This window comes from Dermochelys coriacea, chromosome 1 (assembly GCF_009764565.3).
Source record: "Dermochelys coriacea isolate rDerCor1 chromosome 1, rDerCor1.pri.v4, whole genome shotgun sequence".
NCBI classification, from domain to species: Eukaryota; Metazoa; Chordata; order Testudines; family Dermochelyidae; genus Dermochelys; species Dermochelys coriacea.
In genome coordinates, this window is record NC_050068.2 from 96,706,095 (window position 1) to 96,732,713 (window position 26,619).

The 26,619-nt window shown below is 41.9% G+C and overlaps 1 protein-coding gene across 2 annotated transcripts in view; it reads right to left on the minus strand.

The window, feature by feature from the left end:
• Window positions 1-244: 244 nt before the first annotated feature.
• Window positions 245-26,619, minus strand: part of UGGT2 (UDP-glucose glycoprotein glucosyltransferase 2) — a 312,930-nt gene continuing 286,555 nt past the window's right edge. For both annotated transcript variants that reach the window (XM_038387171.2, XM_043504676.1), the window contains 3 exons: window positions 14,956-15,072; window positions 11,852-11,996; window positions 245-2,094 (listed from right to left, as the gene is read on the minus strand). In XM_038387171.2, the coding sequence (XP_038243099.1) occupies window positions 2,072-2,094; window positions 11,852-11,996; window positions 14,956-15,072 (285 nt within the window). In that variant the 3' untranslated portion in view covers window positions 245-2,071. The remainder of the gene's footprint in view (window positions 2,095-11,851; window positions 11,997-14,955; window positions 15,073-26,619) is intronic.

A 26,619-nucleotide genomic window follows, 5' to 3' on the forward strand; every position in this document is an offset into this window, starting at 1 on the left:
AATAAATTTGTTAGTTTTTAAGGTGCCACCGGACTCCTCTTTAAGTTCTTTTATCTTAACCTACAGGCAATCCATTATTCTGTATATATTGCTGTGTTGCCCCCACCTCCATGGGTTTCAAATAAAAAAAACCCAACAACCTGAAGAATCACTACAATTTTTCCTTTGGTTCTAGTAATTGGCATACTGAATTTATTGTGTAACACAAAATAATTGGGAAAAGAGAAATGCTGGAGGATCACAATGAAGGTACAATTATTTTGTTTTATTAGGCCATCAGTGGCATCTTTAATATTTTGTATAACATATACAGCTGGTTTCTTTTATCATAAAATATAAAATGATATTCTATGATGACTGAAGTGCTGCTTTTATTGAAGTCTTTGAGAAGTAGTGATTGTATTTATTGGAGCCCTTTATTTTACAAGCAAAACAGCATTTCAAACTGAAGGTTTCATATTAGTGGGCCTTTTCTTGAAAATATGCTTCCATAAATAGAAATAGAAAAAAAAGTTGTAAAATATCACCTGTAAAACACTGCATAAAATAAGGCATCTGTCCCACTAAATCTTTTAAACAGTTCCAACAAATTGTTTATTTTAGAAAATAGATATCGTTTAAACACTCTCTCAAAGAAAACTAGATCTGTTTTCTTAACATTTAATCTTATTCCAATTAAATGGGATGTTGAGTAGAGGCTTTCACATAAAATGAACAAAAATCTATATGCAAATTATAAACTTTTTATGGCTTTGTAAGAGAAATTTCCCAGCCAGCTAAGGAATAATGCTCACAGAGACAAATAACTGCTTTAAAGATGTAGAACTCTAGCTCTTAATTTAACAAAAGCTTCATAGTAGAGATCTGAAACTTGAAATTTCAAGAAAAAAATCATTGCAAAACAGTGCACATGAACACAAAAGGACGTAAGTAAAATCTCAAGAAAAACAGCAAGTTCTTGACTAGGAAGATGTTTCCTTTTTAAATATACAGTATCATTTGCTCTCTTACACATATTAAGTCAATGAGAGCTGTGCACATATAGTCAACAGTAGAATCTGGCCTTATGTAAGACGGTTCTTCTAGTGCTGTTTAAGTTTTTTTAAAATGCTCATAGATTCTGTGTTTCAAGCACACTGTTCCAATCTCTGAAATCTAGCCTAATTCTCTGTTGGATGCATTCTGATCTTGTTTTCAGACAGAATAATTATGGAACACAGTTATAGTGCTGTATTTCAAATATGATAAAGGAAGTGAACATATAAAAGAATAGACTCTACTGAAATTTTAAAATATCTTTTGTTACAGAGCTTGTTTTGGATTAATATGTAACAAAATAAATAATGAAGTGTGACTGGCTGTAAGTTGACTTTTTAAAAACAGATAACTTAGTACATCAAGCTTGCACAATAAATTTAAAATCACATCCTTGGTTTTATAAACTTTGAAATTGATTTTAAATATTTTGGATTGGTTCAAAGTTCTAGATTTCAATAAAAAACTGTTTTACAACTGCCCCTTGCAGTGCTGTGAATTTTTCTTGTGAAACACAGTACATCTTATACAAGAAAAAACTGATGCATGTACATTATACTACAGAGTTTGAATATGCTCAACTTTGATTATTTTCAAGTATCCCTTTAAACATCTGACAATGCGTAACATTCATTGACGACAACCAGGCAATCTGAAAAAAATCCCCATACAATTTAAATTTAAAGGGTCCAATCCAGCATTCCTTATAAATTGGGAGTTTTGGGTATGGGAGGGATGCAGGACCAGGTCCTATATATCAGCTGTCTTTGGTGGGGGGAGGGGTGGGAAATCAACAAAATAGGAAAGCCCACATACCTTGGTAAAAACAAAACTATAAAATATTCATATACTGATCTTACATTATCTTTTCTTCCCAATCTGTTTGAATGCTTTAAGCAACATATTAATTATAAAAAGTTTGACTTCACATATTGATGAAATGTTCAGAATAGTGCCTCCGCAGTATGTACATCTTCCATTCCATCTCATGTAGAAGATTCAGTTGTGCCACCACAGCTACCTTTTGGAAATGATGCTAAAGTTCATCATGTTGAAAAACTGTAACCAAAAAAATAAAATGATATATATTTGCTCATATTTAAGCAGCAGTGCTGTAATACATTCTAAAATATTAAAAAAGTCCCAATAGCTTCAGAAGGCTTTTTATTTATTCATTCCCAGAGTCCTAACAGTCAGCTCACATATTTAAAAATTCACTGCATTTTTTAGACCCTGCTAACAATTGACCATAAGCATTCACAAATAATCGAAACGACTAAAGAAACTGTTACGTATTATTTAGCAGCAGAGTGCATTTATTTGCCTTCTAGTTTTTGAGCCCATAGAGTTCACATTTTCATAATTTTCTCTGCAACCATGGGGGCTAAAATATTTTTAAAATAAAAGTTGAAATTCTCACATAACTACTTGACTTCCAGAACTGGAGTTTAACAAAAACAAACAAAACATTCCACCAAATATTGCAAGCCTCCTACTCATGAGAGCTGTCAACAATGAGATTATGCCAAGTTAAAGTTACATAAAGTAAAAAAATCTGCATTTGTAATTTAAAGCCCCATTATGTTGTGATTTCATTTTTTGTTATAAGTGGGCTATTAGCCCAATGCTTCTCATTATAAGACCCCATTTCAATTGCCTATAACTTTGTCGAACTAACAGTTTGGGGAGAAATTTAACATGCTGGATTTCTGTCTCAGGCTGAACGATTTTGGAAAATTTCAGCCAAAATAATTAATCTGTTTCCGAGAATGAGCCATGGAGAAATGCACTGTTTTGCCAATGTTCAAAATGTTGGCAACTTTTTTGAGTCCATATTTTGGAGCAGGGACTTGGCAGGGTGTTGCCTTTGTGTCGGAGGTGTCTTTTGACATCTTTGTGAAAATCCACCCAAATTTGGCCAGTTTATAAACCTTCTAAAAAACCTTGCAGTTTGCACGTGATCAGTAGAGACTTGCTAGACCATAGCTAAACTCCCCAAAGATTCCATCAGCACTGGGCATGCTTCAGACAAGGGCTGACAAGGAATTGCCCTGCAATTGCAGAGCCAGACTGCTGTGGGCTGTCCTGGGCCAAGGTCTGGGCAATGGACAGAAGAGAGATAGTCTCTTGTATGCTCTCAATGGCTCCAGGCAGTGACAAGGAAGCTTCCTGATGGGAATGCACAAAGGGATGGTGGGAAGAGAAGATTGGGATAATGAGCCTGAGGATGGAAACTGGGACTTGGGGTCTGGGGACAAGGGAGGGGAAATGGAGGCTGTGATTGGGAGCTGGGTAAAGGGATACTGGCACTGGCTGGGCAAGAAGACTGAGACTGGGAGCCAGCAGGGAGAACTGAGTGATCAAGATGCAGATCTGACAGTGGATGGGCAAAAAAAGTGAGACCAATAACCGGACACGGTGAGAATGAGACTGAATAAAAGGTCAGAGAAGGGGGACTGGAAGTCAGTGTGGACAGGAAACATGGTCGAAGGAAGGGCTCAAACTTTGGGGAAAAAGGTGAAAAGTGTGCCCACTAGAGAACACACTCCTCTAGATCCTGGAATGGAGCCCAAGATTTCTGAGTCTCAGAATTCCTCTGATGTCAGCAAATATCTGTGAAACCCACTGGCAAAGTGTGTCTCATCTCCCTCTAATGATGATCCATATGGAGGGTGATAACCAACTACTGCTATCAGTTAGTCTCTTAGCTCAAGTGGCAGAGGTCTGCACAGGTGATTTCTAAAGAATCCAACCATGCCGATGAACCATGTGGGTGTCAATATGATGCCACGATCTAGAAAATGGTTACTTACTTGAAGAATATTTGTTATTCTTTGAGTTGTGCTGTACATGTATACACTCCACTGTAGGTGTATGTGCACCCAATGCACTCGAGTTGGAGATTTTTGCCAGCCATATCAGCAGGTGGTGAGTGTGCCCCTCTATACTCATGAGTCAAGTCGAGCATTTAAGGGGCGTGAATGCCACCTCCCTTTCCATTTCTTTGCACTGCCAGTAAGCTAAATCCAAAGTTGCAGGGAAGATGGTAGTAAGGTGGCAGTAGGGGTGTGTGGTATTTACATGTGGACAGCTTATCTTGAAGAACAATAGTTACTGTACACGTAACTAACTGGTTTTTCTCCTTGGAGTGAATGTGCAATTTACATTCCCAGGATCAGTTTTAGGAGCAGTTGCCTGAGTACCAACTTTCTGGGGATGCTGTCCCACCAGTCTTTTTTTAATTCTGTTTTTTACTAGGGGGGTGGGGTGGTGGAGTGGGGAAGACGATAGGGAGGCTGAAAATGTTTTCTGCCCTTGCCAACAAAAGGGCTAGGGATGCTCCTGTACATTCTGCTGTAGATGGCTCGTGAGCAGTTTCCTTACAGGTAGTGGAACTTTGGACTACTTGAAGAGAGACTCCAGCACTGACTTGCTGAAGTTGGTGTAGTCTCAGGAAGCCTGAGTAACACCACAGTGTCTGAAGAAGGTTTGTACAGATGACCACATTGCTTCTTTGCAAATGTCCACTATAGAAACGTTGCTCAAAAAGGCAGATGCGGTGGCATGCATCTTCGTGGGCTGTTACCCTAGCTGGAAGAATGATCTTTGCTGGACTTTAGCAAAACTTGATGTACTCACAAATCCAATGTGAATTACATTAAACTGTAACAGCTTGCCCTTTAATCCTGCCTGTTTCGAAGCCACCAAAATCTAGTGAGAATGGCTTGCAGCAGATGATGCCAATGGGCGTTGTCTGAGAGGCTCAGTTCTTCTTCTTGAGGCATCCTGAGGTCTCTGCTGCTAATAGGGTCTGTACTGCACTTGGGGATTAAGCTGCTTCCCCTCTGTCACTGGGGTACAGAAACCCAGCAAATAAAGGGTCATGGGAAGGTCTTTCAATGTGCGCATTGCGTCATCAGTTTTTTCAGAGAACAGCTTAGCACCTTCAAACAATAGCTCTTCTATTGTATTATACAGTTCTTTTGGGATGCTGGAGGCCTGCAACCAAGAAGAATCTCTCATTGAAATGGCTGTAGCTATCAAATGTGACATGATATCTGATTTGTTGGTAGCTGCTTGGAAGAATGTGTAAGCATTGAGATACTTTAGATACTATGCCCAGAAACTGATCCCTGTATTCCTCAGGCAGTTTTCCTTCACATTGTGGAATTGCTCAACAGTTAATAAAGGTATATTTGGACAAGAATGCCAGCTAAGTTGACACCCTTATATAAAGGCTCATGGTGGTATAAGACTTTCTGCCATATAGATCCAGTCTCTTATATTCCTTACCTTTCAGGGTAGTCTTAGGGTGAGAGACTGCCTTGAATGCTTGTTTGCTGCACTAACGAGTCTGGGATGGCATGCATAAAGAAATACTTGGATTCTTGCTGAGGGACGTGGTATATTCTGTCCATCCATTTAGCAGTGGATGGAATAGAGGCTGGAGTCTGCCAAAGGGTCTTTTTAGGTTCCAGCAAGGCTTATTTAATGGGAAGGGCAACCCTTCCAGGAGCAGGAGTTTGTATGCTGTCCAGTAGTTTGTGCAGATTGTCTTGCACAAATTCTTCCTGTATTTCCAGAGATGTATTTCCATTTGCCTTATGAAGTCCTGAAAAACTTTAAAGTCCTCAGGAGGAGGTGATGTCAACTCTGGGGTGATGGCCTCACCTTCTGGAGAAGAGGAAGAAATATGAGGGAAAGGGAAATATGTAGAAGTTTCTCCCTAGTGTACTCTTGCTCTGTGAGCACAAATAAAAAGGGAGGTTGTAGGATTAGTTAAGGATCTTCTCTAGGTGCCACAGGAACAGCATGCGACTTTCTCCTGCACTGGTGGTTGACAGGGGCCTACATGGTCTTGAAGTAGGCTAGTAAAGCTGAGGACAGTCCAGTCTTTGTATTGCCCACAGTAGAAGGCACCATACTGGGGCATTGCTATAATCATGATTTTGCTCTGAATTTGGGGAATCTCTACAACATTTGCTGTATGGCAACCTAAATGACCTATTGAAGATATGGGTCTATCATGATCAGAATTCAAAGAGGAGGAAATATAACTGTCCTCAGTAAATTGTGGAGCAGTCTCTGTAGGCATCGGAGGAGGTCTCAGCCCTGGGGACACCCAGTGATATCCCTTGAGTACCAAAAGTTGACAAAGGATTTGATGGATGAGACAGTCCAAATGCAGACAGATGAGTCAATGGAACCAAAATAATATACATAGACAAAGTGGATGGAACTACTGGAACTGTGGCAGTAAGTTGAGATGCCAGTGCCGGGAGTAATGGTAGAAATGAGGCCACTGAGACTAGAACTCCACAATGCAACAAAGAAGAGTTTGGGAGAGGGAGACACAGAAAGTTTTTTGCCACAAAGAATGCCTGTGGCATCAACAGCAGAACTAAGTGCTCGGACGCTAACACTGGTGGTGCTGGAGTTGACGATAGTGGGGTCTGAGATTTCTCTGGTGGGGTGAAGACATTCATTTTGATGGTCCCGCTGGTGCTGCCTTGAACGGTGCCAGTGAGCATCAGGGCTTACAGTGTTGGGATATGTAAGGGTTAAATAGAGACCTGGGAAACCTCTGGTGTGCTGGTATGGTATTAGGGAGTAGAGTCACAGGCAGGCACAGTTTCTTTGCTTGACAGATAAGTGTCATCCCTCGCCCTTCCCTTCAGCTTGTTGGGAATAAATAAGTGTTGCAGCTGCATAAGAAATGTCTAAAGGATACCTTTGCGTAATGAAGTGTTATCTCCCCCTCCCTTCCTTCCTTTCCCAGCTACATACACGAGCTTGGGGTCATGGCTCCTTCCTCCCTCCCCGGGAACTGCTGATTAAGGAAACTTGTAGCAACAATTATTGCAAAGAAATGTATTTTCAAGGTAAAAATGTGTGTATAATATGCCTAATGCTGTAATCAGTCAATAGGGGTGGATATAATCATAGTATGGGAGTTTCTAGTACTTAATAAGGGTTTTTGGGGGGTTGTGGCGAATGTAGGTATTTACATATTAACTTAGATAAAAGTGTGATGTAATTAACTCAGTGCTTACTCAACAATTGGGTCGAGGGGAACAAGTACCGCAATAAAGAAGCCCGTATACTCAATCCGCCTCTGGGTCCACCTGCTCATCATTCTCTAACAGCTAGTGCCAGCATTAATGGTAAAGTTGAGGCCATTGAGACTAGAACTGCACAATGCAACAGAGAGTCTGGGAGAGGGCACCAACAGCTAACACTGTTAGCTAACACTGATGGTACTGGAGTTGATGATAGTGGGGTCGAAGATTTCCCTGGTAGGACTTTAGTCTTGATGGTCCCACTATTGCTGCCTTGGACAGTGCCAGTGAGCATCAGGGCTTATGACCAGATCTCAAGTTGGCACCAGAAGACTTCAGAGGAAGTCAGAGAGGAAGAACGAGACTTCAAAAGTGCAGCAGTCTCTGAGAGCGAGGAGAGTTTTGTGCACTTTGAGAAGGCAAATTTTCTCACCAGATTTTGGTTTATATGCTGAGGCAGTCAGGTGGGGCACTCCTTGTGAATGAACTCAGTCTATCCCCTCATGGTCACAGTTGGGTTCTGAAGAGGGATGCATCACCTTCTGAGGAAGATGTACTTTAAGGCAGAAATCCCTCTTATCTTTTCTTTTTTTTGTTCTTTTTGGGAAGGAGGTACAAATAGTTCTTCATATGTCCCTCACCTAAGCAAATTAGGGAACTTTTGTTTCTGTTATTAACAGAGATGATGGGCCTGTATGTGGCACATTGTTTGAAATTTGGGAAAGTAAAATCCCAGATAAATTCATTAACTTACTTACTACACTAAAATAATATTAAATTAAGCTACAAGTATAAACAAAAATGTCTCAAAGGCTAGCTAACCAAAGCTCAAGAGCATCAGGGAGCTCCAACTCTCACCCCTCCTAGGGGTGGTAAGAAGGAACTGACAAGGAGGCGGCAATCATGCCCTTTTATACTGTCATCTTGGCGAACGAGGATACCAAGGCGCACGTGCTGCCTGCTGGTATGGCTGGCAAAAACCTCTGACTCAAGTGCATTGGGTGCACCTACACCTACAGTGGAATGTGAATATGCATAATCACTCTAAGAATTATTTCTGGGGGTTTTTTGTTTGCTTTTTTAATCATGCTAAGTTTAGCTTTTAAAAAAGCTAAGAAATTACATATAAAAATGATGTGAAAAAATTAAGATTGCAAAGTCAAGCACTCAAAAGCTTGGAAAAGCCAATATTAAAGTTGTGTAAGTAACCTTAACTCAGTCCCCTTGTAGCATATGCATTATGATTCGGACTTCTGATTTTCAGTTTTAACTAATAAACACTGACATAATAATCCAGCCAAGAAAAAAGTGTTTATCCCATAAACACTGCAAAAACACCAGAAATGATTACTTGTATCCAAGGGCTTGTCTACATGGAGCAATAATGCGGATTAGGGAGTGTTGCTTCTAAATTGTTGTAATGGATTGTGCATTAATTGGTCACTGTAGACTGAGGTAGACAATCTATGACACGTGTGCCAAAGGCGGCATACTAGCTGATTTTCAGTGGCACTCATACTGCCCGGGTCCCAGTCACAGGTCCCGGGGACTTGTACACTGCTGGCTGGGGGTACTGGCTGCCAACCCCCCTGCCAACTGGGGTTCTGTCCGCCGGCCCCACTCAGCCTGCTGCCGGCCCCGGGTCCCGGCCACCAGTCCTGGGGTCTACACTGCTGTCCTGGGGTACTGGCTGCTAGCCCCCTGCCAACTGGGGTTCTGGCTGCCCGCCCCGCTCAGACCACTGCCGACCCCAGGTCCCGGCCACCAGTCCGGGGGGGGCTCTGCTGCCAGCCTGGGACAGTCAGGGATGCAGATGGGGCAAGAGGGGGCACAGCTCAGCACCCCCACCTTAAAAATTGTTCCAGCACCACTGTATTGGGATATTTTTAAGTCCTGATTTGCTGCTTACATCACTATCATGCCACATGGAACAAACACTGCGTTTGACGTTGAGATTAGAATGTACATGCAAGAACTGGAATCAGAATTTTCTGACAAATTTAAAGATTTCCAGTGATTTGGCCCCATGCTTTCTTTTCTAATTAAACCTGAAAAGTTCAAAGAAAGCGACTTGGATTTGTCTGTATTTCAGTGGATGGGTGTTGAAGATTTCAAAATGCAGCTCATTCAGTTAAAAAGCTCAGAATTGTGGTCATCAAAGTTTGGAGATCTGCGGAGTGCACTTGAAGCTACCGAGAGAGATCATGGGGCCTCTATTCTAACCTGCTGGACATCTGTGCAGATGAAATTTAACTATTTGAAGAAAATGTGCGTTTGCAATGTTTTCAGCATTTGGATCCACATACCTGTGTGAATAGTATTTTCACACATGAAATCTGGCCTCTGTCCCTCTCAGAGCCGGTTAACAACTGATCACTCAGAAGCCTGTGTGCCGCTAAAATGTATCCAAATACGTGCCAGATATTGGAAAACTCAGCAAGGAAAAGCAAGAGCAAGGATCACACTAAACTGATAAGATCTGCAGTTTAATTTAATTTTAAATGAAAGCTTCTTAAACATTTTAAAAACCTTATTTACTTTACATACAACAATAGTTTAGTTATATATTATAGACTTTTAGAAAGATACTTCTAAAATCGTTAAAAAGTATTACTGGCATGCAAAACTTTAAATTACAGTGAATAAATGAAGACTCAGCACACCACTTCTGAAAGGTTGCTGACCCCTGGTGTAGACCCTATTGGTATGCATTAATGGTTCCTTAGTAAGCTTTAACATAGTGATACTTTAAACAGTACTATGTTAAAGTACACTAAGAACATTACAAAAAGTAATATATAACGTAATGAGTAATGTATACAATATAATATTACTCATTATAGTACATAAAAAAAGCACCAAAGCCCCTTCCGCACCCCGATTTTTTTGACCTCTACATAAAAGGAAAAAATTGTTAAATTATCCCCGCAATGAGATTAATAAACCCTGAAAAACAGAAGCCCTAATTATGACAAAATATGAATGATCACGTACTGTTTTTTCCACATGACCCTCTACCTCATTCAGTGCACATGATGGATCTGTTCTGGGTAAGAATCAGTGTTGTGGAGTAAAGATGGCTGCTGCCTGTAAAGTCCCAGCCTCATTTGTTGCAGAACTTGGAAGGTGTGTAGTGCAGTGGTTCCCAAACTTGTTCCGCCGCTTGTGCAGGGAAAGCCCCTGGCGGGCTGGGCCAGTTTGTTTACCTGCCACGTCTGCAGGTTTGGCCTATCGCGGCTCCCAATGGCCGCGGTTTGCTGATCCAGGCCAATGAGAGCTCCTGGAAGCAGTGGCCAGTATGTCCCTCAGCCCGCACCACTTCCAGCAGCTCCCATTATCCTGGAGCAGTGAACCCCGGCCACTGGGAACTGCCATCAGCCAAACCTGCGGATGTGGCAGGTAAACAAACTGGCCCGGCCCGCGAGGGGCTTTCCCTGCACAAGTGGCGGAACAAGTTTGGGAACCACTGGTAGTGAATGAGGTAGGGAACTGCAGGAAGAGAAAACATGGTGGTATGGTTCACGCAGCTGAATTTTGCCGAGGGGAACTGGATTCTATCCCTGCATCTGCTACAGAGTTTCTATGATGCAAGGTAAGTCACATGAACCAAACTTTTCACAGGTTGTCACTAATTGTGTGTTCCTCATTTTCTAGGTACCCAACTTGAAACCCTAGGGTCTGACTTGCAGAGTGCTGACTACTCACAGCTGCAACTGAAGTCAATGGAGCTGTGCTTGCATATACAGAGTCCTATATAATGCTAAGTACTCTGAAAAACCATATCCCAGGTCTCCCAAATTGGATATCCAAAATTAGTGGATATTTTTTAACTTAATTTCTCTGTGTGTCTCTGTTCCCCATCTATAAAATGAGAATAATAGCATTACCTTACCTCACAAAGGTGTTGTGAAAAAAAGTATTATTTCTGAAGCTCTCAGATATTACAGTAATGGATACCACAGAAAAGCCCAAGAGGAAATTAATAATTGTCTTCACATCAGGGTTTGCATCATGTGCAGTGAATAAGACCTGGGCCCACATATTGAACAATAAGGATAAAACAAAATATTAAAGAGCTGCTAATAAGCAAGCATTGAGAAATCTGTTCACTGCATGAGGAGTGGGTAGTGTTGAAAAATACAAAATTATCATGTAATGAAAAAATACTATAATGCATATAAACAATGGGGCCAAATTAAAATTGCACAAGCATGTCCTAACTTTTGATTGTTTGACTTTGCAACTTTAATTATTTTCTTTTAACTTCTTTATGTGTAATTTGATCTCTCTCACACTTCATAATACATTTACATAGTTGACTCTCTTCATTAATCTGTATTTTGAGATACTATAGAATTTACACCAGAGATAGTATCAAGAAATGTTTCTAGAGACTAAAATGAACAATCAAGTGATTATGAAGTAAATCTCAAACTGAGGAAACTGAGCTATTATTGCTGCCCAAATACATTTTAATTTTGAGGACACCACGAAGTTAAATATTTTGGATGAAGTCCTGTCCCTAATGAAGTCAAAGTAAATTTTGCCACGGACCTCAACAAGGCCAGGATTTTATTCTTTCAATGTAGTTTTTAGGCACAAAGGCATCATGTAACTAATACAATGTAGACAACTTTCTCAAAAGTAGGGAGAATGACTCAAGGCATAATACATATATATGTATACTAGCCCCAATCTTTGCTTAAATTACTAATGAGAAATCAGATAAACATGCATGTGAAAATTTATTCTCTTACCTTTTTGAGAAGACTGAGTCAAGTTTTTCTTCCCGTTTTCAAGTTGCTTTATTAGTTTTTGTATTTCAGAGTCATACTGAACCCATTCTGGGACTATCCTCAATGCAGCCTTTAGTTTGGGTTCTTTGGTTTTAGGGTTATTGCACTGAAAGTATAAAATATATCACTCTTGAAAAAACACCAACCGTTATAAGTAAATACAAGTATTCTCTTCAGCATTAGTGATGGAAAAACAACAGGTCCCTAAACAGAACACTGTTAAAAACTAGCTAAAAAATTAAACAATGACTAGGACACCAATGAGTGTTTCACTATGTATCCCTTCTGAAATCAGTGTGGACTATTAATTCACTGGGAAACAAAGTATGCCAAAACAAATTTTGAAAGTTCTTAAGAAATTAAATAAACAATTATGCAAATTATTTTGGCAAAAAATCCACCTAGTAATATTTTGCAGTACAGCAGAACACAATACAACTATTATTTACCATACTTTTCAGTCACTACTCTTTTAGTCATTCTAAACATCTGGGTAACATTCTTTATATTTGATAAACGGGACCATCTGTCACTAGTCCATAGGAATGTCTTCAGTCTTCTATATAATCATTCATCTCTCTCAATTACCTTACGCCTAATTAGCTATTCTGTTAGTGTTACAAATCACTTAAAGGGCAACCTACATCTGGTAAACTACCTTAAGATTCATCAACAAAACAGTATGAAATAGTCTATAAACCAAAATCTGATAGTTATTTAAGCCATTTTTAATTGAAATACTTTTCATTTGTATTGGGATTCTCTGTGAAGAGATAATCAAATATTTTGTCAAATGCCCAGTGGTACTGTAAGTTTGGCATGCTACTTCAGGAATTGCCAAGTATTAGAAATATACTGATACAATGATTTTAGATAACGGAGATCTCGGTCTCTCTATCTAGGTCTATGACAAGGGTGGCCAACCTGTGGCTCCGGAGCCACATGCGGCTCTTCAGAAGTTAATATGCAACTCTTTTATAGGGACCGACTCCGGGGCTGGAGCTACAGGCGCCAACTTTCCAATGTGCTGGGGAATGTTCATTGCTCAACCCCTGGCTCTGCCACAGGCCCTGCCCCCACTCCACCTCTTCCCACTCCCTGAGCCTGCAGTGCCCTCCCCCTTCACCCCCCCTCCGAGACTCCTGCATGCCACGAAACAGCTGATCAAGAGGTGTGGGGAGGGAAGAAGGGGCTTCCGGTGGGTGGGAGGTGCTGGGAGAGCTGATGGGGGGCTGCTGACGTATTACTATGGCTCTTTTGGCAATGTACATTGGTAAATTCTGTTTCCTTTGCAGGCTCAGGTTGGCCACCCCGGTCTGTGAGGCTTTCTTTAGTAGAGTCTGCAAAAGTCATTGATTAGCTGGGTAAAGGGATTTAGGAAGTGAGGGTAGATGGAAGTGATGATAAAGGGGAAAAAAAACATAAGGAAAGGGAAAAAGACCATACAGTCAGACTGGTAAATTAACTCAAACTGCTTTAAAAAGAACTCCAGTGCTTCAGATATATGCGCCAGAGCAACACAAGACTTAAAAAAAAAAAAAAAAATTTCCCTGGCCACTTTGATCTTTGGATTGGAAAAAATTGAAGAATACTGAACTGATACTTACATGATGGTACAAGGGAAGAAGGATCAGCAAAATAAACCCCAGGCTTTATATAAATTAAATCAATATGAGTAAGGTAAGGCATAAATAATCTTTCTCAAACAAAAACTCATGTATTCCCAGGAAGGTTTGAACTAAGCATACAGTAGTGTGGTATCTTTTTTTACTTTCATAGTGTTAGGAAATAAACATTTGGTCACTTCCTGTGCATTTCTATTCTATATTATGTCTGATAATTAGAGATGGTCAAATAATGGAAAAAATATTCACAACTTCCGCCTCTCCCTAATTGTTTGGCAAAATTTTGTTTTGACAGAAATGTTCCAACCAACTCTGTAAATAATTCTAGAAGTGGATACAACTGATTTCCAGGAAGTAGAAGATTCCACCAACCAAGGGCTCCTCACAATAACTCACTCTAATAAAAGCAAAAATGCTATAAAAGCTGTAAAACGTACACAATAAACCTTTGGTAACAGACAAAGAATGATCATTTTTCTTCTGAACAACTATGGCTGGCTCTATATTCTGAGATCACAGTGGGTCAAGACTGCTAAACATATGCCTTCAGAAATAAGTTACATGTGAGGAACATTTTTTTCTTCCTCCTCCAAGCCCTTCTCTACACACACTTTTCATAGTATATTGTATACAGGCAGGCCCGTGCACGCCCCTCCCCCCATAAGTTAAAGTAATACTCATATGATAAATTATGAAATCATTCATATATCTATCAAGTTCTTCATCATTTGACCTGCATTCTGCCCACCAATTCATCTCTCTAGAATTTAATATAACATCCCAAATCCTTGCACAGCTTCCAATAAGCTGCTATTGTTTAAAATCAATATTCCAGAGAAATGTTCTTTCCTTCTTTTCCCCAATATGGAATATATCCCTCAAATTATGCCTAACAAGTCTCTTCTTATCTCCCCAACCTACCTGCCCTGCTGAGGCTGACTGAGGATTAAAGGCTCACTGCTAATACTCCTCAAAAGGAGACTGAGCCTTTCTCTGCCACAGAGGGCGTGTAGTACTGGCACACAGGGACCAGCCACACTTACCAACCCTTCAAATATCTCATCATAGTTCTATTGTTTGCTTGAGGATGTGGGAAGCAGAGGGAAACTATATGGGACAATGGTGAAAAGAGCTTGCTATTATCCAGTATCGCCCAGCAGCCTCCAAAGCTGAAGCTGCAAATTAAGCAAAAAATTGGGAAAAGAGCTATAGCTGCTCTGAGAGGAAAGGAAGCATATTACTGGGCTTCAGCCACTTATACAAGGGGAGTTTGTATTCCAGAACTTTCCAGCATAGCTGCCTCCATGTCACTCAGCGAGAACTGACTCAGAACTGATGGGCTCTTGTATATGAGTACAGAACTTAAATTTCATATCTTGTGAAAACTGAAGAGACTCGGGTTAATAAAATGACATTTTCATCAACTCTTAATTGACTTACCAAATCAATTGTTTTAGCCTTTTTCTTGGATTCATCATCACACCAGGTTTCACACCAGAGCCATTCTTGAGGGAGAGACTTAATGGCCAACTGATGAATCATGTTATTGGGAAGATCCTGCACAAATTATTTAACCAAGCACAAAATTAGGTAACCTTGAATTTTGATATGCTAATAACCAGTTACCAAAAACTGAACTATAACACAACTACTTGAAGGAGATGGCAAAGAACACCTATCTCTGTTGCCATTTCTGTGAAGTATTTTTACTCTCTAAGTTTCTCTCTAAGTGCTTGTCTACTTGTTTTTCAAATTGGTTAATAACTGCTAAAGTTTTTGGTATCCAGTCCCATCTGTTAATTACAAGATGAGTACGGAAGTTTTCCTTGTATTGCCATAATGTGTGGTCTTCTCTTAGATTCAGTTGATGTTCTGATATTTGATACAAGTGATACTGCTTCTATCTGATATTTATGAGTCTGCTTCTGCAACCTTATTCACGGTAAGTGCTACCCAATATAAAAGTTGTAGAATTAGATCCTATGAAATTATCAAAGCATAACTGAATCACTTCCCATTACCCAAATTTCCAAAACAATTTTTCTTAAACTCCTTTCAAGAGCACAATGCTAATACTGCATTTTAGAACCCATTTACTTTTTATTTTTTTTAAAAGAAAAGCAGACTCCAGAGTGCTATTTTGAAAATGGTAAAAGTAATAAGCCTTTCCTATGCTCTTCTCCTCACTCAAACTTCCTTGTTTTTAACTCTTCTTTGCACAATGGGTTGTAGATGCCTATTGTTGATAAACTGTATAGTCAATTGCTTGATCACACTTTGGTTCATTATGAAATATACTTGAGACAAGGTAACCAGTGTTAGTTAGGTGTATTGCTTTAAACCAATAATAATATAGCACAGGAAAAGGGTTCTATACGACACCAGTCTCAGGGAAGCAGTCTCATGCAGCATGGTAACATTCACATTACACAGAAGGTATGTTCTCAAAGTTACACCCCTAAAGCCACCTTTTTATACTCTACCTGTTTACAAGTAAATGGTACTGTATACATCAGGGGTGGGTTAACTACAGATTTCCAGCCCTGTGGTGCACCTCGCACCCTTCCTGCACCACAACCCCTTGCCCTGAGCCCCTTTCTGCATACCACACTCCCTTCCGCACCCCAACCCCCTGCTCCAGCCCTACATTCATGGCCCTGCATGCAATTTCCCCACGCAGATGTGGCCCTCAGGCCAAAAAGTTTGCCCACCCCTGGTATATATCATATGAAACTAGATTTAACCAATCAGCTTTCTACCTTTTTTTCTGGTACCATGGTGTACCCCTTATCTTTTTGTTCTGAATACATGCATTCCAAGTAGAAAGGGGTGTGACGTCACCTTCTTGGTTTGTACAAGGATAGAACAACCACATGTCTTGTCCTCTTCATTTGGGACACTGCAGTATTGGCCTGTGAGAATACACCGCTAACTATTGCTATAGTAAAATAATCATATGTCCTGATCCTGACAATTTTCCTATCTACTTAAGTCAGATCTTACTTCAACTAATGCAAGGTGTTATGGGGGTACTTAGCATCAGAGAACATGATTATATTAAAGGTGTAGGCCAATTTAGGGTATATAACTGCTATAATATTTGTACTTAATGCATACTAATATATATGTGGTGCAGATAATAATTAATGCATTAATATTACAATTGTGTAATATCACACATAGTGTGTGTATATATTGTGACGGGGCAAGGCCAGATGGCTATAGAAAAGTAGTGGGAAATAGATATATTAGCTCCAGGCTAAACAAATCCCTGGTACCAGGATAAGTGAAATGGCAGTTGCTCCAGGTCAATTAAGACACCTGGGGCCAATTAAGAACTTTCCAGAAGGCAGGGAGAAGGCTAGGTTGATTGGGACAACTGAACAGCTGAAACTAGTTAAAAGCCTCCCAGTTAGTCAGGTGGGAGTGTATGTCAGGAGCTGTGGGAAGAAGTTGTGCTGTTGGAGAGGCTGAGCAGTACACAGCATATCAGGCACAAGGAAGGAGGCCCTAAGGTAATGGTGAAGTGGAGCTTGAGAAAGTGAGGGCTGCTGTGGGGGAAGTAGCCCAGGGAATTGTACATGTCATGTTTCTAAAAGGTCAGCTACCATAGCTGATACTATTAGGGTCCCTGGGCTGGAGCCTGGAGTAGAGGGTGGGTCTGGGCTCCCCCCCCACCTTTGCCCCCTGATTAATCACTGAGACTGGGAGACAACAGAGACCGTGCAAGGAAAGATAACCTCCTCACTGGCTCATGATAAAAATGGCTCAGACTGTGGCTCTTGTCTCTAGAGAGAGAAGGGTTACATGCAGGGTCACAGTGAGCCTCTGAGGCTAGTGAAATCCGCCAGGAAACGCGGGACCCACGGAGGCAAGGACAGAGCTTTGTCACTATATATATATATAGTGACAAAGTTCCTCCTCTACCTTGGTGGGTCCTGCGCTTATTGGCGGATTTGCTTGCCTCAGAGATTCACGGCAGCCCTCAGTTTGGCCACTTTTGAGGCCCAAATCTGCTGTTCACTCAGATAACCTCATCACTGGCCAGCATGGGGAAAAAGAGAAGAACAACCCCCGCAGTGTCTGCTGATCCACCATGTAGGTCGGGGAACAGCCCATAGACCTCCCGTCTCGAGGAACCCACAGTCCAGGTCAACTCCTCCTGTGTCTGATCAAGAGTTGGGAGGTTTGGGGGGAACCTGGGCCTGCCCTTTACTCCGGGTTCCAGCCCAAGGCCGTGTGGATTGCAGCTGTCTAGAGTGCCTCCTGTCATACCTGCGTGACAGCTACAACTTCCTGGGCTACTTCTGCATGGCCTCCTTCCAACACCACCTTTATCCTCACCACAGGACCTTCCTCTTGGTGTCTGATAACACTTATACTCCTCAGTCCTCCCACAGCACGTCCTCTCACTCTCAGCTCCTTACGCGCTCCCCTACAAACTGATGGGAGGTCCTTTTTAAACCAGGTGTCCTGATTAGCCTGCCTGCCATAATTAATTCTAGAAAGTTCTTAATTGGCTCCAGGTATCTGATTAGCTTGCCTGTCTTAATTGGTTCTAGCTTTAGGATTGCTCTAGGGCAGCCCCTGCTCTGGTCACTCAGAGAACACCAGTGGCCAGTATATTTGCCTTTTACCAGACTCCTGTACCCCACTGGTCTGGGTCTGTCACAATATATATAACTAATGATGTTAATGCCCATGGTTTGTTGTGTGTGTAGGGAACAGGATCTAAGAATGAGCGTGATATCACCCAAAATTTACAAAGCCAGCCTTGCACAATATATCTTCAGATATTTAGGTCCAAAGTTAAAAAAGTATAGATGCTACTGATAAGCAATTTTGCACATACCCACTGTGTTTATATTTGAAAATGTAAATCTCAATCTCCAAGCACTATTAGAGTCATAAATATTTATATTTTCTTGACCATTCATAATGTATTATAAACAGGAGAGAATAAAATAACATTTGTAAAAGATCTAATGCATTTTAAAATATGTATCTAAAATTACTGGGTGTGTTTAGACAACAACATGTAAAGATTATACTAAGTCTGTGTCAAGTATCAAGATACTTAGTTACATATTAACTTAAATTTAATGTTTGCTATTTTGCAAAAAAAAAATGTTTCATGAACTTGAGGAGATCTAATAAGTGGACCGTTACCTTCTCAAATTCAAGTAAAACCAGATTGTTCCTCTACTGCACCTCACTGACTTTCTAAATGGAATCAGAATTCTTCAGTGAGAAAAAGTTTGTGAACGTACAAATGGAGGGTACTGCAAGGTTATAAAGATTAGAAGGGTAGTACCGTACAGATAGCTATTCACCACTTGCATGGTTTAAAGCAGATTATTGAAGTTGTGTTATTAAACATAAAAGTCAATTCAATTGGTTACCCTTTCAGAAGAATGCCTTATCTATAAACACTGCCTTACTACTTCTAGAAGGTCAAGTAAAAGAAAATACTCATGGCAAAGAGAAATAACTGTTGCAACAGCAAGGTTGTTATTTCCATCACAGTATCAGACTTCTCATTCACTCAAAGAGTGGTTTAATCAGTTGAAACTAAGTCCTTTCAGACATCACAACCACTTCTAAAAACTGTTCTTTATTTTGGTTTACGGTATGACAGAATCTTCGCAGGTACAGTTTGATGTCCTACTTCACTTTAAAGAGAGGTTACGGTACTGACTCAGCTTTTAATAGAAATGCAAGTCTCATTTTTATAAAGGAAACATTTCCTCTTAAAAACTGTATGCATTTCTTTATAATTCTCATTATTTGTAAATGGATATGGGTGCTCTGCTTCAGGTGTCCCCCTCGAGTCCTTGATCAGAGATTTATCTGCTAGGCATGCCTGTTTGGCCCATGGATGTATCCTATGCCTCCTTGTGCTGGATAATAAGGCTATATAGGGATGCACATGTGAACCATCCTTAGTTCCTCCTTCACCCATATGTCTCCACAGAACAGTCTGAAGGAGAGGGGAAGGAAGGGTAGGTAGTGGAGAAACCATAGGGACACATCTTGAAGAACTGCAGGTAGTGCACAAGGTGAATAACCTCTTTTCCTTCCTTGAGAAATGACCCTATGGGTGCTCCACTTCAGGTGACTTCTAAGCAATTTCCCGGGAGGAAGGAGAGAGCTTCAGAACAGAGTTCAGAACTGAAGATAGTACTGGGTGCTCCACTGTAGGTATGTATGCGCCTCCACACTGCCAATCAAAGAATATCAATATGTGCGGCTCCTCACCTGCCATGAGGCTAGCCATCATGTGCAGGCATTTCCCTCTCAGTTCCATCTGTACTGCAGAGTTCATTAGTGAAACTGCGAGTAGAGGGGAGGATGGTGGGTCGTGGAGCACCAATAGGGATACACATCTCAAAGAACCATCGTTACTGCACAAGGTAACTACTACTTTTTCGAGTAGTGTCCCTGAGGGTGCTCCATATAGGTGACTTCTGAGCAGTACCCAGCAGTGGAGGCTGGGAGTCACATCTGACAAAGATGCCCAACCGTGATGCTCAACTGGGCATATGTAACCAAATCCCCCAAGATGGCATAGTGTTCAGCAAAAGTATGAGCAGATGCCCAAGTAGCAGCGCTGCAGATTTCTGATATAGGGATACCCTTGAAGAGGGTAATGGACGAGGACAATGAGCTCATTGAATGCATGCGTATTGAAGATGGGGGTGCTTCTGCACGCAGTTGGTAGCAGAGTTTAATACAGCCAGAGAACACTTTGAGAGTCACTGAGCTGAGTTAACTGTACCTTTTGACCTTTTCGCAAGGGAGAGGAAAGTCTCTTGGATTTCCTAAAGACCTTTGTCCTAGTCAAGTAGAAGGCCACAGCTCTTCTCACATCAAGCGTAAGGAGGATTGTCTCTCTGTTATCTGCATGAGGTTTAGGATGAAATGCTGGAAGCTTGAATGAGTTGATTCAGTGGAAAGCAGAAGACACATGAGGGATGTGCAGTGTCAGCGTGACCTTGGCCAGGAAGAATACCATGAAAAGGGGATGAGCCATCAGCACTGCTATTTTCCCTCTGTTTCTCGCCAAACTATTAACGATAAGGCACACCATCTTCATGGAAACAATGAGCAGGTGGCCATAGGTTCAAACGGTGGTCTAGTCAGCCCTTTTAACACCAAATTTAGGTCCCATTAGTGGAGTGGGGAATCTAGGTTGCAGGAAGAGGTTCATTATCCCTTTAAGGAACCGCTTTGTAATAGCGTGGGAGAAGACTGAACAGCCCTCTACCTGTCAGTGAAAGATTGCTATCTCTGCTAGCTGAACATTCAGCAAGCTAACAGAAAGGTTTGATTTCTTTAGGGATAACAGGTATTTTAACACCAGTAGTAGGGTGGACATAGCAGGGTGGATTCCCCTGGGTTTGCACCAGATCTGAAACCTCTTCCATTTCTGGAAGTAGGTGCGACGAGTAGCATCCTTTCTACTGTGTAACGCCACCTTCCTCAACTCCTTAGAGCAAGATGTTTCTATGCGCTGGAACTATGTGGGAGCCACGCTTTGAGTCACAGGATCCGCAGATTAGGATGGAGAGTGCGACCCTCATTCTGTGACAGAAGTCAAGGAATGACCAGAAGGGTCATTGGTGGACAAACCACCTGCGTCAACACGTAAGGGTATCACATATGCCTGGGCCAGCTAAGGGTAATCAGGATGATGTTCGCTTTGTCCCCTTTTACCATCAACAGGACCTTCATCAGAAGAGGAAATGGGGGGAAAAGCATACAGGAAGCCTTCATCCCCAGGAAAGAGAAGAGCATCTCCCGAGGAGTGCTGTCCGATCCCCGCTCTGGAATATTAGTGGCAACGTTTCTTGTTGTGGTAAGTCATGAACAAGTCTATTGTCGGTGTACCCCTGCTGCTGAAATATGTCAAGTAGGTCTTTACGTGCCAGATATGCTAAATATTTGTATGCCTCTTCATGCGTTGGCCACCATTCCAGAGGACATGCTTCCATGCTGATGATGCATTAAAAAGATAATGCATTAATTAAATTTGTGACTAAACTCTTTGGGGGAGAATTGTATGTCTCCTACCTGTTTTACCCACTTTCTGCCATATTTTTCATGTTATAGCAGTCTCTGATGATGACCCAGCACATGTTGTTCATTTTAAGAACACTTTCATGGCAGATTTGACAAAACAAAAAGAAGGTACCAATGTGAGATTTCTAAAGATAACTACATCACTCGACCCAAGGTTTAAGAATCTGAAGTGCCTTCCAAAATCTAAGAGGGATGAGCGCGTGCTTTCAGAAGTCTTAAAAGCAACATTCTGATGTGGAAACTACAGAACCTGAACCACCAAAAAAGAAAATGAACCTTCTGCTGGTGGCATCTGAGTGATTCAGATGATGAAAATGAACAGGTGTCGATCTGCACTATTTTGGATGGTTATTGAGCAGCACCCGTTATCATCATGGATGCATGTCTTCTCCAATGGTGGCTAAAGCATGAAGGGACATATGAATCTTTACTGCATCTGGCACATAAATATCTTGTGACGCTGCCTACAACAGTGCCATGCAAATGCCTGTTTTCGCTTTCAGGTGATATTGTAAACAAGAAGCAGGCTGCATTATCTCCTGCAAATGTAAACAAACTTGTTTGTCTTCGTGATTGGCTGAACAAGAAGTAGGACTTGAGTGGACTGTAGGTTATGAAGTTTTACATTGTTTTATTTTTGAATGCAGTTATTTTTTGTACACAATTATACATTTTGTGACAAAGATCTGTCTTTATATCCATGGGTCCTGCGCTTCCTGGCGGATTTTGCTAGCCTCAGGGGCTCACTGTGACCCTCCACGTAGCCCTTCTCTCTCTAGAGCAAGGGTCACAGCCTATTGAGCCATTTTCATAATAAGCCAGCAAGGGAGGTGAGGAGAAACAACCCTCCCTCTCACAGTCTTGGTTGTCTCCCAGTCTCAGTGATTAATCGGGGAGGGGAGCGGGGGAGCCTGGGCCCACCCTCTAATCCGGGCTCCAGCCCAGGGACCCTAATAGTAGCAGCTATGGCAGCTGACTTTTTGGAAATAGGATGCATACAATTCCTGGGCCACTTCCCCACAACAGCCCTCACTTCCTCAATATCTACTTCACTGTTACTTCAGGGCCTCCTTCCTTGCACCTGAAATTGTTTGTACTGTTCAATTCCTCCAACAACACAGCTTCCTCCTACAGCTCCTGACACGCGCGTCCCACTGACTAACTGGGAGGCTTTTAACTAGTTTCAGCCAGCCCCTAATTGGCTTCAGGTGTCCCAATCATCCTAGCTATCTTCTCTGCCTTCTGGAAAGATCTTAATTGGCCCCAGGTGTCTTAATTGACCTGGAGCAGCTGCCATTTACTTATCCTGGTACCAGGAATTTGTTTAGCCTAGGGCTAATACATCTATCTCCCACTACTTTTCTATAGGCATCTGGCCTTGCCCACTCACAATTTGTAAGTTCAATTTTTATGATAAAGAGATTGCACTACTGTACTTGTATTAGATTAATTGAAATAATTTCTTTTGATTTTTACAGTGCAAATATTTGTAATAAAAATAAATAAAGGGAGCACTGTACACTTTGTATTCTGCGTTGTAAGTGAAATCAATATATTTGAAAATGTAGAAAGCATCCAAAACTATTTAAATAAATGGTATTCTATTACTGTTAAACAGTGCAATTAATTAAGATTAATGTTTTTTAATTACGTGATTAATTGCAATTAATTTTTTTAATCACTTGACAGCCCTAGTATGGATTGAAGACCAGGTAGCAACTCTAGATATCTCAGAAACTGAGAGTCTTCAAAAGTGAAGTAGATGTTGCTTGCAATCTGGTTGAATGTGCTCTGCGACCCTTTGGGGAGTGAGCACCTGTAGACTCTTAGCAGGAGTAGACACAACTTAATATCCATTTTGAATGTCTTTGGGTAGAAATGGCGGGGGGAAGGGGAACCTTCATAAGAAATGCATGAAGAATCTAGGCAATCTCCTAAGCTGTTCAGTCCTATCGAAGTGGCTAAGCCCTTCTAACATCCAGAATATGGAAGTAGGATTCCTCCTGAGAACTGTGGGATTTCGGGAAAAATACTGGTAGATGGATAGACTGGTTAAGATGAAAATCCAGTATAACATTGGGTAGGAGCCTGGGATGTCGATGTAAAGAAACCTTATAATGAAAGAACATGGTAAAGGAGGGGGATCTGTCATCAAAGCTCCAATCTCCCCAATCCTATGGGCTGACATGATGGCAACTAGGAAGGCCATCTTCATAGATAAATGAAGAAGGGAGTAGGTAGCCTTTGGTTCAAATGGAGGTCTTGTGAGATGGTTGTGAACCAGACTGAGGTCCCAGGATGTAGGTGTCTAATGTGGGGAAAGAGATTACTCTGATCCTTAATAAATCTGGATGATATTGCCTGAGCAAAAATGGAGACTCCCTCAACTGGGGGATGAAAGGCTGATATGGCACCCAGGTGTTCCTTGACCAACCTGATGAATAACCTGGATGTCTTGAGATCCAGCAAGTAATTCGAGATGAGGAAAAGGAGAACCAACTCAAGCTGGAGGTAGCGATAACTACATCAGTGGGGAAATATCTTCCATTTCTGCAGGTAAGTAGTGCAGATTGATGTTTTTCTACTGTAGTAATAAAACCTGCTGCACCTCCGTGGAGTAGGATATCTCTATTCTGGAGAACCATCCAGAAGCCAGGCCCTTAGACATAGAACTGCCAGGTTGGAGTGAAGTATGTGACACGCATCCTGAAACAGAAGATGAGGAATGGTTGGGAGTTTGATCAGCAGTTGGACGCAGAGCTGAAGCAGGTAAGCGTACCAAGCTAGTCTTGGTCTGGTGGGTACTATGAGAATAATTCTGGCCTTGTCCTACCTGATCTTGTTCATCACCCTTAGAATTAGGGGTGTCATGGGAAAGGCATAGAACAAAGTCCTCTTCTATGATAGAAAGAAGGCATCCCCCCACCTCTGTCCTTTTTTGGTACGAGGAAGTATTTCAAGTAGAACGTCTTGCCCGTGAGGGGAAGGACTGGCTCTATTGCTTCTAGCCAGAGGAGAGTGAGTCCACATCCTGCCTTAGTAGAAGCTCATGAGAAAGGAGAGGGAGTGACAAAAACTGGAGGGTGTATGTTATGGCCTGCATTGGTCCATGGTAATTCACTCCCAAGTCTCGTGGAAAGGGACAAAATGGTGCCCAAAGGGAGGGAAGTGGGCTAAAGGGTACAACTATAGAGGAATGGGAGGATTCAAATCCTCTACTAAACCCATCAAAACTGCTGTTTAGATGATTGAGGGCGGCCCTCTTCCTCTGAAACCTCTCTCTTTCTGGGGAGTTATGCAGATCTTTAGTAGCCCGGGAACTGAGCAGGGCGTGATCTCTGGGAAATCTGTGACCTACTGAAACACTTCTTGCTTGTAGGTTCATAAATACCCCAAGGAATATATGGTAGCCCTAGAGTCCTTAAGTGTGTCCAGGGAATCATTCATGGTCTCAGAAAAGAGTCTGTGGCCATCAAAACGGGTTTTCCTTGACCGTGCTTTGGACCTCTCTAGAAAACCCTGAAAGCTGAAGCCAGGATGCCCTGTGCATAACTACTACCATGGAAATGGATCTGGCAGCAGTATCTGCAGCATCTAAAGGATGGCTGGAAGGCCATTCTGTACAAAAGAGCAAACTCTCTGCAACAATAGACTGGAATTGTTCCCTGCAGTCATGTGGCAGATCTTCAATAAAGGCCATGAGGTTGTTGTAATTAGTAAAGTTATATTTGACTATGGTCACCTGATAGTTTGCAATCCAGAACTGCAAGGTGGTGGACAAGTAAGCTTTTGCCAAAAGAGATCCAGTAACTACAGATCCTTGGCATAGGAGAATAGCCCTCAAGAATAGCTGTCAACCCCTCTCATTCACGGCATCCACTGCAAGAGAGTTAGGTGGAAGATGGAAAAAACAAAACTCAGAATCCTTAGGCAACACATAATACACCTTACTCACCTTTTTGCACATTGGTGGAATAGTGGCCAGCAACTTCCATACCATCTTAGCTAGATCCAAGAGAGCCTCATTAATAGGTAGCACCAATCTGGAAGGTGTTGCTTGGAAGGTGAAGCCTATACTACTGATCTTTGACCTCCTCCAGAAGGATCTGCAGAGTGTGTGCCACCCTTCTATTGAGGTCCTGGAATTGTCTGAAGTAGTTGGCAATGGAAGGAATGGGGAAGCATCAGCACCTCATCCAGCAAAGGTGATTAAACGGGAGTTTGAGGGGTGACTTCCTCATTTGCCCTAGCCTCCAACTCCTCAAACATCTCCTCCTGCCTTTGAAGAGTAGGAGGAAGATGTGGAATCCCAGTTTCCTGAGGGACAGTACTGTAATTTATTGAATTGTTGCAGATAGGTAAGGTTATGATTGAGTCATGTGTATTTTTAGTAAAAGTCATTGGCAATAAACAAAAATTCACAGCCCATGACCTGTCCATGACTTTTACTATAAATACCCCTGACTAAATCTTAGCTGGGGGGTCCCCAGGGCATTGTTGCTCTGGGGGGCCCCCCAAGGCCAGCCCTACCAGCTGCTGCTTGGGCAGTCCCCGGGGTCAGCAGCCGGAGATCACCAAGCAGAGGCTGGTATGGCTCGGCCCAGCTGCTCGGATCACCCTGAGGTCAGCCACACTGGCCACTGCAGAAGTCAAGGAGGTCGCAGAAAGTCACTGAATCCATGACTTCTGTGACAGATATGCAGCCTTACTGACAGGCAACCCATGGATCCCAGTGTGGCTATTGCAAGGGTCCATAAGGGAGCAGTCCACCATGTTTGATGTGCCACAAAGTCCTCCCTCTGTGAGAGTGGATTCCTGAAGGAATATGTAGGAGAACCCCTAGCAGAAATTGAGGAGGCCGACCGGGAGTCCTCTTCTTCTTCCTCCACATCCTCCCATGGGGGAGCAACCAACGAGGCTGGAGGAGAGTCCTGTGCTACAGAGTGGCCACTCAGAGACCGAGGTCTCGGTACCATGAGGCACTTGGTGCCTGACAACAACGGGGTCTCTGGTTCATCTGAC